At 45.3% G+C, this 12,334-nt stretch overlaps 1 protein-coding gene across 4 annotated transcripts in view; it reads right to left on the minus strand.

Annotated features, from left to right (window-relative positions):
* Positions 1–2,179: 2,179 nt before the first annotated feature.
* The window catches only part of LOC102468109 (zinc finger protein 2 homolog), a 42,972-nt gene continuing 32,817 nt past the window's right edge, over positions 2,180–12,334 (minus strand). For 2 of the 4 annotated variants that reach the window (XM_027775901.1, XM_027775902.1), the window contains one exon: positions 4,177–5,935. In XM_027775901.1, coding sequence (XP_027631702.1) covers positions 4,605–5,935 — 1,331 coding nt within the window. In that variant the 3' untranslated portion in view covers positions 4,177–4,604. Of the gene's footprint in view, positions 3,656–4,176; positions 5,936–12,334 lie in introns of those variants that run through there. The other 2 variants (XM_027775900.1, XM_027775903.1) reach the window with 2 other exon arrangements.

Below are 12,334 nucleotides of genomic sequence, written 5' to 3' on the forward strand. Positions count from 1 at the left end.
CCGGGTGGGGGGGCAGGGAAGGATCCCCGGCCAGCCGCCTCGCCGCTTCAGGGGACCGAAGTACGAGCAGCTCCCACGCCTGCCGTGCCCCCTACCCGGGAAGGCCGTGTAGTGAGCTTCTGGTCCTCGTGCAAACTGAGAGCCTCTGCCCGGCCAGACACTATAACCGACTCCTTGGCCCAGGCGCCTCACAGGCAATTGATCGGCCTCTAGGCTCCCCAGACAGGGGAGAACCAATAAGCATCCCGGAGGACCCAGGCCTGAGGAAGTGAGGAAAGCGGCCTGCAGTCATTCCGGGAGCGGGGCCCAGGTGGAGCGGGGCCCAGGTGGAGCGGCTCTTCCCAGCGGCAGGCCTCGGCCCTAGCTCAGCTGGAGGACGCGCCCAGCAGCACCTCCCATGTACCCATTAAGAACAAAATGAACAGAACCGCCTAGAAACCTGTTTCCCGGGGATTTAAGGTAAAGAGGTGGCAGTTGGGGCCTGGTGGGCCGTGGGTACCAAAGGCAGGCAGCTGTTGCAGGGAGCACAGGTTTCCGGGTGTAAGTGGAAGCTGGAGTTGCCAGGAGTTCGAGGCTGCAGCGGACCCGGCGGCAGTCCGAGTACCCTCTTGCAACGCTGCGTCACGTACCGTGAACAGGAGGAAGCATGAGCTGCTGCTCACTAGTGGACTGCCGCCGCCACGGCCTTCATGAGGGACTGAACTCAAATGTCGGGCTGTGAAGCTGCTGGAAGCTTCTGAGCCTATGTTGCCACCTAGAGTCCACTGAGCCCCCATGTCACGGAAGCTCCTCTTCTCTAACTTTGGAGCTGGGCGCAGCATCCCCGGGGGCCAGCAGGTCACCTGGCTCCACCTACAGCACTTCCACGAGCCAGAGCCCTGAACAGTCATCTTCTGCTCTCCCATGTGCTTGCCAGACAGCCCCCTCCTTGCAGTGGAGAAGGGGGTGCCCCAGTGGCTGAGTGTGTCACCGAAGCATTAGCGACAAGGGGATTGTCCTTGAAGGGTTAGTTTATCAGACTTCTGGGCATGGCCACCGCCCCGTCAGAATGGTGCTGACCACCTCTTAACTCACAAAATGACTCGAAGGTTGCTTACCACTGCCACTACCCAAATGGCAAAGTCTCTTCAGCAGTGGAGGTGGGGAGGAAATGACCACTTTCAGATGCAAAAGTAGAAGCCCAAAGCTCTCTGCCCACTTATGAACACAGAACTCATACCTCTGGACACCTAACGAAAGGACCAGGGGCGGGATGCAGGGCTCTGTATCCTGGAAGTAGCAAGCACTATACTGCAGTGGACACAGAAGATGTCCAGCCAAGGAAGGGAAGTCGGTCAGAGCATTGAGGACAGCCTTGGGGCTCTCACGCCTACATAAACTGTGCACTGGGACCTGGCCAGTCAGAGAAGTCGAGGTGGCTAGACTGCAACCAGGTGGTTGGGGTCATCACAGCCGAAGCCGAGTGTGCCCCTGCCTAACGCATGCAGAGTAAGTCACTACGGTGCAGAGCAACCGGAGGGCGATGGCTACATGGGCGAGTCCCCCGTTCAGGCACCATCCTAGGGTCAGTCAGGCTGGGAAACTCACTTTGGTCACACTTTGCCTTCACAATACACATCCCACATTCTGGAAGCTGCATTTGGGGGTGATATCCAGAATGATGGACTGTGGTGAGATCAGCAACCACACCCACAAAGGGTGGTATGCCAGTAACAAGGGACATGATGCCAACACTTAGGAGCTTCTGAGTCAGAGGAGGGTCACACCCTCAAATAAACTGTCCCTCAAAGAGAACGTAGGCAAGAAGCCAGTGCACAGAAAGACCACAGAGATCTGACAAAGGGTGGTCTTAAACAGGGTGAGAAGCATAATTTCAATACCCCTGGGCTGATGCATAAGTGACTGTACTTTCTTTACACTGGGTGTCAGGAGCGAGGGCAAGGAGAGAACTGAGAGTTCCATTAAAGGTGGAAACTCCCAGGCCAGCAGGTGGTGTAGTGGTTAAGGCACTGGACTCCCACGTGGTCGATAGTGGTTCAAGTCCCAGACTTGGCTGCTTGAAACTCATGCTGGATGCATGTGTGTGCATGCCCAAAATCCTGAGAAGAGAATGGGGAAGAGATTATGGTGTGGCCATCCCCCCCAAGGGTGATTTCTTGCTTTCTGTCTCTCTCTGGCAAGTGCACGTGCCCCATGACAAAAAAAAAAAAAAAAGGTGTGTGTGGGACTCTCGTCTAAGAGAATCTAGTAGAGGGAAATGCTTATAGATCATTTCACCATTTTGTTCCTTTGCTTCTCATCCTTAACTTCTACAGCTTTATCATTTCTTCTAATAGTCAAAATGTAAATTTGCTAAACCAATTTTATGTTGATGAAGCTCCATTTTGGTTCTTGCACTTTGGTTCAGGCTAAGCACACAGGACTGCTATTTGTACTGGGCGATGAGGGGTACTGGCCGTTCTTAAACTCCCAGCCCCTATAAATGAAATTCTCACCCGAGCTACCGTGAAGCTTGAGTCTTAGCAAAGAACGTACGTGTTCAGTCTTCCTGCAGCATGGCGTCTCCCATCCTCAGTCTGAATGCCCTGCACGTATACTGCGCTCACATCACTTTTCTCCAGTGTGATGTCTCTGATGCTGGATGAGGTTTGCGGTCTGGTTGAAAGCTTTTCCACATTTATTACATTTGTAGGGTCTCTCCCCCGTGTGGACCCTCTGGTGCTGAGTGAGGTGTGTGCTGCGGATAAAGGCTTTCCCACAGATCTTACATTTGTAAGGTTTCTCTCGGGTGTGAATTCTCTTATGTTGGGTAAGGGCTGAGTGGTCACTGAAGGCTTTCTCACATGTGTTACACGTGTAAGGTTTTTCCCCAGTATGGATTCTCTGATGCTGGGCTAGGGCTGACTGATCCCTGAAGGCTTTTTCACACAAACCACATCGGTAAGGTTTTTCTCCAGTGTGAATTTTCCGATGCCGTGCAAAGGATGAATTATCCCTGAAGGCTTTGCCACACTCATTACACTGATAAGGTTTCTCTCCAGTATGAATTCTCTGGTGTTCAGTAAGGGAAGAGTTCACCCTGAAGGCCTTCCCACACTCGTTGCATTCAAAGGGCTTCTCCCCAGTGTGAATTCTCTGATGCTGGAGAAAACTCGTGCTCTGACTGAAGGCTTTCCCACATTCACTACATTTATAGGGTTTCTCTCCACTGTGGATATTCTGGTGTTTGGTAAGATGTGCCCTGCACACAAAGGCTTTTTCACAGATGTTACATTTGAAAGGTTTCTCTCCAGTATGTATTCTGTGATGGTGGGCAAGGTGGATGTTTCGGATGAAAGCTTTTCCACATAAATTGCATTCAAAGGGCTTCTCTCCAGTATGGATTTTCTGATGGTAGGTAAGTGAGGAGCTCACGGAGAAGGCCTTGCCACAGTCCTTACACTCGTAAGGTTTCTCGCCAGTGTGAACCCTCTGGTGGTGGATCAGGTGTGTACTCTGGTGGAAGGCTTTCCCACATTCTCTACACTCATATCGTTTCTCTTTCATATGAGCTTTCTGACTTGCATGACATTTTTCAGTATGGGTTTTCTGATGTTTACTAAGGGTGGCACTCTTCAAGAAGACTTTCCCACACTCATTGCACTCAAAGGCTTCTCTGTTTGGTTCAGAATGATGGACTGTGGTGAGATCAGCAACCACACCCACAAAGGGTGGTATGCCAGTAACAAGGGACATGATGCCAACACTTAGGAGCTTCTGAGTCAGAGGAGGGTCAGACCCTCAAATAAACTGCTCATCAAAGAGAACGTAGGCAAGCAGCCTGCGGAGATCTGACAAAGGGTGGTCTTAAACAGGGTGAGAAGCATAATTTCAATACCCCTGGGCTGATGCATAAGTGACTGTACTTTCTTTACACTGGGTGTCAGGAGCGAGGGCAAGGAGAGAACTGAGAGTTCCATTAAAGGTGGAAACTCCCAGGCCAGCAGGTGGTGTAGTGGTTAAGGCACTGGACTCCCACGTGGTCGATAGTGGTTCAAGTCCCAGACTTGGCTGCTTGAAACTCATGCTGGATGCATGTGTGTGCATGCCCAAAATCCTGAGAAGAGAATGGGGAAGAGATTATGGTGTGGCCATCCCCCCCAAGGGTGATTTCTTGCTTTCTGTCTCTCTCTGGCAAGTGCACGTGCCCCATGACAAAAAAAAAAAAAAAAGGTGTGTGTGGGACTCTCGTCTAAGAGAATCTAGTAGAGGGAAATGCTTATAGATCATTTCACCATTTTGTTCCTTTGCTTCTCATCCTTAACTTCTACAGCTTTATCATTTCTTCTAATAGTCAAAATGTAAATTTGCTAAACCAATTTTATGTTGATGAAGCTCCATTTTGGTTCTTGCACTTTGGTTCAGGCTAAGCACACAGGACTGCTATTTGTACTGGGCGATGAGGGGTACTGGCCGTTCTTAAACTCCCAGCCCCTATAAATGAAATTCTCACCCGAGCTACCGTGAAGCTTGAGTCTTAGCAAAGAACGTACGTGTCCAGTCTTCCTGCAGCATGGCGTCTCCCATCCTCAGTCTGAATGCCCTGCACGTATACTGCGCTCACATCACTTTTCTCCAGTGTGATGTCTCTGATGCTGGATGAGGTTTGCGGTCTGGTTGAAAGCTTTTCCACATTTATTACATTTGTAGGGTCTCTCCCCCGTGTGGACCCTCTGGTGCTGAGTGAGGTGTGTGCTGCGGATAAAGGCTTTCCCACAGATCTTACATTTGTAAGGTTTCTCTCGGGTGTGAATTCTCTTATGTTGGGTAAGGGCTGAGTGGTCACTGAAGGCTTTCTCACATGTGTTACACGTGTAAGGTTTTTCCCCAGTATGGATTCTCTGATGCTGGGCTAGGGCTGACTGATCCCTGAAGGCTTTTTCACACAAACCACATCGGTAAGGTTTTTCTCCAGTGTGAATTTTCCGATGCCGTGCAAAGGATGAATTATCCCTGAAGGCTTTGCCACACTCATTACACTGATAAGGTTTCTCTCCAGTATGAATTCTCTGGTGTTCAGTAAGGGAAGAGTTCACCCTGAAGGCCTTCCCACACTCGTTGCATTCAAAGGGCTTCTCCCCAGTGTGAATTCTCTGATGCTGGAGAAAACTCGTGCTCTGACTGAAGGCTTTCCCACATTCACTACATTTATAGGGTTTCTCTCCACTGTGGATATTCTGGTGTTTGGTAAGATGTGCCCTGCACACAAAGGCTTTTTCACAGATGTTACATTTGAAAGGTTTCTCTCCAGTATGTATTCTGTGATGGTGGGCAAGGTGGATGTTTCGGATGAAAGCTTTTCCACATAAATTGCATTCAAAGGGCTTCTCTCCAGTATGGATTTTCTGATGGTAGGTAAGTGAGGAGCTCACGGAGAAGGCCTTGCCACAGTCCTTACACTCGTAAGGTTTCTCGCCAGTGTGAACCCTCTGGTGGTGGATCAGGTGTGTACTCTGGTGGAAGGCTTTCCCACATTCTCTACACTCATATCGTTTCTCTTTCATATGAGCTTTCTGACTTGCATGACATTTTTCAGTATGGGTTTTCTGATGTTTACTAAGGGTGGCACTCTTCAAGAAGACTTTCCCACACTCATTGCACTCAAAGGCTTCTCTGTTTGGTTGAAATTCCTGACCTTGAACACGAGATGAGCCTAGGAGGCAGCCCTTCCCAGGTTCAACACCTTCTTGTTCACCAGCCCCCAGAGGGCTGCTCTGGTGACTGTGCAACACCTGCTGTGAACCGATCTCCTGGCCTCCACGCTGCCATTCCCACAGGCTGGCACCATGCCAGTGAGTGTCTCTAGTGAGTCTTCCCTTCATGGCCCATGGGTCCAATTCTTCAGGAGTGTCTGCCTGGAGAGTAGATTTCTTACTCTCAGACATAGCCATCCAGTCTGAAAGACATTCAACATAGAAATATCTTTTTATCCTAGTAAACAACTACGTGGGATGAGATGATGAGCCTGTTAATAATACCAAACAATGTGTGTACATGCATGCCTAAAATCCCAGGAGAATGGAGGAGGCGCTGCAGCATGGTCATCCCCCTGGGGGGTGATTTCTCACTTTCCCTCTCATTGTCTTTCCCTGTCTCTCCAGCAAGTGCATGCTCCCTGTGGCAAACACCTAAAAAAGAAAAAAAAAAGGCAATGGAAAAAATAAACATATGGGTAAATAAAAGTATTACTGATAGTATGAAATAATAACTATATTCTTAAGCATAACTGAAAATATATGTAAAATTAAAATACGTAGCAAAAATACCTAATAAAAATAACACAAAAGATGAAAGAAAATGTTATTAAATGTTTATATAAGTCCTTGTCTAGAAATTATTAGAAGTAAATATTTATTTTGAATAGTAACAAACTGGTTTTACTTATTACACTTACTGTTAGAACTCTAGTTAAAGGAGGTAAATTAACAAACGAATATTGGGTGAAAATGAAACAAAACATTTTTAATTAATCCAAGAGAAGACAAAAAGGGATTTAAAGCATATGAGTAAAAGAAAATAAATAACAAGACAGTAGATATCAAACCCCACACATTTCAGAAAGTGATCTAAATTATCATATTAAAAAACTAAGATTGTGAGACTGGATGAATAAATAAAAATCCAACTAAATGTCACTTAGAAAAGAAAAATACAGCCACCAAAATACTAAAAATGAAAGGATGACAAATAACATATGATACAGAAGAAAATGGGTGTGCTTACTAACATCAGACAAGTCACATGATATTAGAGAAAAGGGACTTCAGGCATCTCATCTGGACAGAGGGCACCTCTCCAGGAGCACGGACCAAAGTCCCACCAGACAAGTCACATGCTATTAGAGAAAAGGGACTTCGGGCATCTCATCTAGACAGAGGCCACCTCTCCAGGAACGCATACCAAAGCCCCACCTGGATGCACATCAGGCAACTGCAAAACGCACAAATGAAATGGGAGACAGACAAATCAGTGAGCACAGTGAGAGATGTCCACACCATTTGCAATGACTCAAAAATCAAGTCATTAAGGGACAATCTCAACAGCCCAATAAACAAATCTGACTTAATTGCATACACTTACATTCCTACACCTGACCATGACAGAGTCCACCAAAACGACTACACACTGTGCCATGAAGCAAGTGGAAATGCATTTCCTAAGAATGAAATAATCTAGAACATGTTGTCGTAACTCAGTGGAATTAAGCCAGAAATGATACTAAAATACCAAAAAGATCATGAGAAAATTCACGGATGTGTCTAAATTAAGCAAATAATTGACAGATCAAAGAAGAAAATGTAACATAAATTTAAAAATGTTTTGAACTAAATGGCAATGCAAACATGAACTGGAATTTAAAGGATAAAGCTAGAGCCAAACTGAAAAGAAAATGTGCATATTATGTCAGTTATCAACCTGAAGAAATTAGGAAACGGCATATTAAGTCGAACAGAAAAGGAAAGACATAAATAAACCGGAAATGAATTTTTGTAAAGATTGATAGCTTTGGGGCCAGTAGGTGAAGTGGTAGTTGAAGAGAGGGATCCCCACATGGCTGACCATGATGAGGGTTCTGAACCCAGCTGCCTGGGACTCAGGCCAGACATATTAGCATGGATGCCCCAAATCCCGAGAGGAGAATGGAGAGGGAAGTGCAGCATGGCCATTGCACCTGGAAGGTGATTTCTGACTTTCCCTCTGTCTCTAGTGAGTGCACATGCCCTATGGCAAAAACCTAAAAAAAAAAAAAAAGAAAGAAAGAAGGAAAGAGAGAAATTTAACAGATTTTTAACAAGACAAATCAAGACAAGACAGAAGTATGTATTACTAATATAAATGATATTAATGGTAATATCAGGACAGATTCTACAGAGATTTTTGAGAAATTTAATGCCAATAAATTTGACAGGTTAAGCAAGAAACTCAAATTCCTAGAAAAGGTATAATGTACAAAACTGGCACAAGAAGAAATAGAAAACCTAAATGGTCCTAAGATCTAATACACAAAATCTTTATTATTAAAACTTTCTCACAAAAAAGTTTCCAGGCAGAATTCTTCCAAATATTTAAGGAAGAAATAATACTAGTCTTACCCAGGGAATGGAAAAGAAGGAATATTTCCAACAAGTTTTATGAAGCTAGCACAACCTACCAGAATCTGTAGGACATTTAAAATCTGAGGACATTTAAAACGAAAAAATCACAGGTTGAATTCTCTCTCATGCACAGAGATGCAAAATTCCTAAATAAAATATTAGTGAAAGGAATGGAGTTATATAAAATAGCACATACATCACAAAAAGGTTGAAATTTAAGTTTGTTCTCACCCTTCAATTGCTCAGTGTCATTTACATTAACAAAATAGAGGAGAAAAGTCGTGTCATTATTTTGGTAGATGCTTACAAGAAAGGCATCTGATTCAAGTCAACGCCCGTCATGATAACTCACGGGTGTAGGACAGAACTTCCTCAATCTGATAGATACTCCACACCAGAAGTCACAGTTAAACATGGAACATTGAAAACATTCCTGAGACTGGGATGAGTAATCATGTCTAATCATGTCTACTATTTTTTTTTGGGGGGGGAGAGATTTTCACTGTAGGGCGCGTGCACTCGCCAGACAGACAGAGAGAGACATAGAGACAGAAAGCGAGAAATCACACCCCAGGGGGGATGGTCAAGCCGCAATCCCTTCTCCATTCTCCTCTAGGGATCTTGGGCACCCATGCACACGCGCCCGGCATGAGTTTTAAGCCACCGGGTCTGGGACGCGAACTGCGGTCAACTACGTGGGAGTCCAGCGACATAGCCATTACACTAACTGCTGGTTCCCTAATCATGTCTACTATCATCATTTCCATTCAACACTGTACTAGAAGTCTTAACTATTACAAAGTAAAGAAAGAAAATCAAAAGATTTTGAGGCCAGCAGATATGTGGTGGTTAAGATGGCTGGATTCCCACATTGCCAACTGTGACTCACGTCTTAGATCCAGTGGCTTGAAAATCCCAAGAGGAGTATGAAGGAGAAGGGACTGCAGCATGGCCATTGCAGCATGGCCATCCCCCTAGGGGATAATTTCTCACTTTCCCTCTTTCTGTATCTCTCTGTCTCTTTCCTTTCTGATGTGTGCACATGCCCTATGGCAAAAGCCTAAAAAAGAAAGAAAAAGATTTCAAGGAAGAAATAAAAATATTATTTTAGAATGATATGATACTGTTTATATAAAAATACAAAATACTCTACGGGTAACCTATTAGAATTAATAAAGAGAATTTAATAAAATTGCTCAATATATCAATATGTAAAATCCAGCAACAAAGAATTAGAAAGTGAAAATTTCAAAAGACATTAATAATTGCACCAAAGCCAACAAATGCTTAGACATAAACACAATGAAAAGTATGTAAAAACTATACCCCAAGCTACCAAAATATGTCAAAGAAAGAAAACCTACAAAAATGTGGGCGTACACCAGGACCATCAAAATGGAATGTTCTCAGTTCCTTCCTGCTAATCTACAGAGTCAAGCCAATTCTCAAATCTCAGAGGAACTTTGTGAAGCTGAAGAGCCAATTATGAAATTCTAAAAGTAAAGAAATAAACCAGGCTGGAGGGCGTACGCTCAGTATAATGCTCAGCAAGGAGGAGACAGAAGAGTCCAGAGACAGACTCTGTCTTTCTGGTGAGCGTACACGCCCTATAGCAAAACCTCTCCCCCCGCAAAAAAAAAATGTACAGCCTCTGGAGCATAGCAGTTATGCTGTTGGACTCCCACTTGGCCTACTACAGTTCAAGTCCCAGGCCCGGTGGCTTAAAACTCATGCCGGGCATATGTGTGTGCACGTGCATTTGTGCCCAAGATCCTAGGAGGAGAATGGAGAAGGGACTGGTGCATGGCCATTCCTCCTAGGGAGCGATTTCTCACTTTCCCTCTCACTTTCTCTGTCTCTCTCTGGTGAGCGCACGCACCCTAAGGCAAAAACCTCTTAAAAATATGTACAACATCAGGGCCAGCAGGTGGCACTGGGCTCCCACATGGCTGACCACGGTTTGAGTCCTGGACCTGGTGGCTTCCTTTCTCGCTATTCCTCTCTCTGCTCAAAATAAATAAAGAAAACTTAAATAATAACTTTAAAAATGTTTTAAGAAAAATGTACGTCTGTTTATCAGATGACACCATTATCCACCACAGGAAACATATGACAGATACATACATATGACAGAGGACTAAAATCCTGAATACACAATAAATTAATAAGAGCAGATAACTAAGTAGAAAATGAGTTGAATTTTTATAGGTACTTTACAAAAGAAGATATTTAAATGATTATAAAAATAAAATGATTATCAATTTCATCAGTCAGAAGTAGAGATATTCCATACATCCTCTAAAATGGTTTTTAAATATTTTAAATACAGAGAGGCCAGAAGGCACCATGGTGGCTAGGGCACTGGACTCCCACAGGGTTGATCACAGTTCGAGTCCCAGGCCTGGCAGCTTGCTTTCTCACTTTTCCTCTCTCTCTGGCAAATTAAAAAAAATCATAATAATAAATAAAATAAATAGTTCTTTAAAAACCATTTTAAATGGCAATCCTAAGTATATGTGAGGATATGAACCCTCATTTCCTGCTGGCTGGAGAATCAGTTGGCATATCCACATGGCTCTACCTGCTAGAGCCCGCGTGTGCATAAGTACAGAACACCTCCTACATATGCAAGAAAAATGTACACGTGAGTTCTGTACAAGTCACACAAGAAATGTCATAGCAGCACTGGTCACAATATCTCCAAGCGAGAGCTTAGCCACACCTAGCACCAGGAGCACACACCAACGGGTGGGTGTAGACGGGAGTTGTCCCCAGTGAGAACTGCTAGCTAGTGCTACCCAAGAAAACGCGACCGGATTGCGGGCTCACTGCTGAGTGGAAGGGGCCAGAGGCGCACTCCCCAGATGACTCTATCTACGTCAAGTTTAACAACAGGCAAAACAAATCTCTGGCCCTCCCCCCTGGGACAAAGAAACGAGGGGCGGGCAGGGAGGTGGGGCGGGGCCTCTGGTAGGTGGGCAGGGCTCTCGCTCCCGTCTGGTTGCTGGTTGGGCAGGCGTGTCCCACGCCCAGCTGCTGGGCTGCGGTCTATGGTTTGTGCCCTTCCCTGTATCGTGTGTCACATCCAACAAAAGGCCACTTCCAAAACACCTAGCAGATGGCTTCCAAAAATAATCAACGACAAGTACAATGTCTAGCTTTCTTTTCAATCAGTAGACACTTCCATGTATTAAAGCCTTTCCTTGATTGTGATAATAAAAACAATCATCTATATAAGAGAGTATTTGACTCTAAATGTTTATATTAAACAGTAACACTTCTCTACCAAGGTGAGCTTTCAAGGAGAAGAGTCAGATGCATCCTGGCTTTCCTCCACTACAAACCGAGCTGTGGGAAGCTGGACCCCTGGAACCCACCACCTGCAGCATGACGGCATGGGCTCAGCGGGCACTCGCTGGGGCAAGGCTGCTTCAGGGCAGGCTGAATTACGGACCCATGACTCTCAAGTGCATTGGTCCACATTAGGGGAAAAAACTAGAGTTTAAAATAGTAACTGTAGAGTTTGAAGCAAAGCGTGCAAATAGTAGGGTCCAAGCCCCTACATGGGGTAGCCAAGGGTCACACCCCGGAAGGGATCAAAAACTACCTGGCTCTCCCAAACCACCAGAAGTGTCAAGAGCTGACACCAGCAAGTCCTCGGGAAACAGGGAGTGTCGGGGGTAAAAGATACGGAGGACAGTTTCCAGGTCAGTTTGCCAAGACTTCCTTCAGGACCCCGCAGCCTCTTCCCAAGTCAGAGGAGCTGGGGCGTCGTCCTCTCCCCGCACCTGGCAAAAGGCGAGAGGCATTTTCTCCTGGAGAGAGTAAAGAAAAGAGGTGCCCGGCTTTGAAGACGCCACGCAGTCAGCCAGGAGAAAGGTGAAGACTCAGACCCCACTCACCCACTCAGAGCTTCCAGAATATACTCCAGGCCTCCCACTGTTTGATGGGGTAGGCCACCAGGGATCACCAGAAGTAAGACAAGAACTATCAAAACAACCAAACAGAAAGCAGAGAATAAGCAAAAGAAAACAGAAAACAGAGCTTGTGGGGAAGAGGAAAATGTTTAGAGGTAAGACATGTTAACTAAAATATGAACAAGAGTTTATTTTTTTAAAAGCAGTCTTCATAGAAACAAGTGTTCTTGGAAATTAAAAATGTTTGCAGAAAGAAATTACTGTAAATAGAAAATTCCTGCT

The sequence above is a fragment of the Tupaia chinensis genome, unplaced genomic scaffold, assembly GCF_000334495.1.
Source record: "Tupaia chinensis unplaced genomic scaffold, TupChi_1.0 Scaffold000612_1, whole genome shotgun sequence".
Classification (NCBI taxonomy): domain Eukaryota; kingdom Metazoa; phylum Chordata; class Mammalia; order Scandentia; family Tupaiidae; genus Tupaia; species Tupaia belangeri.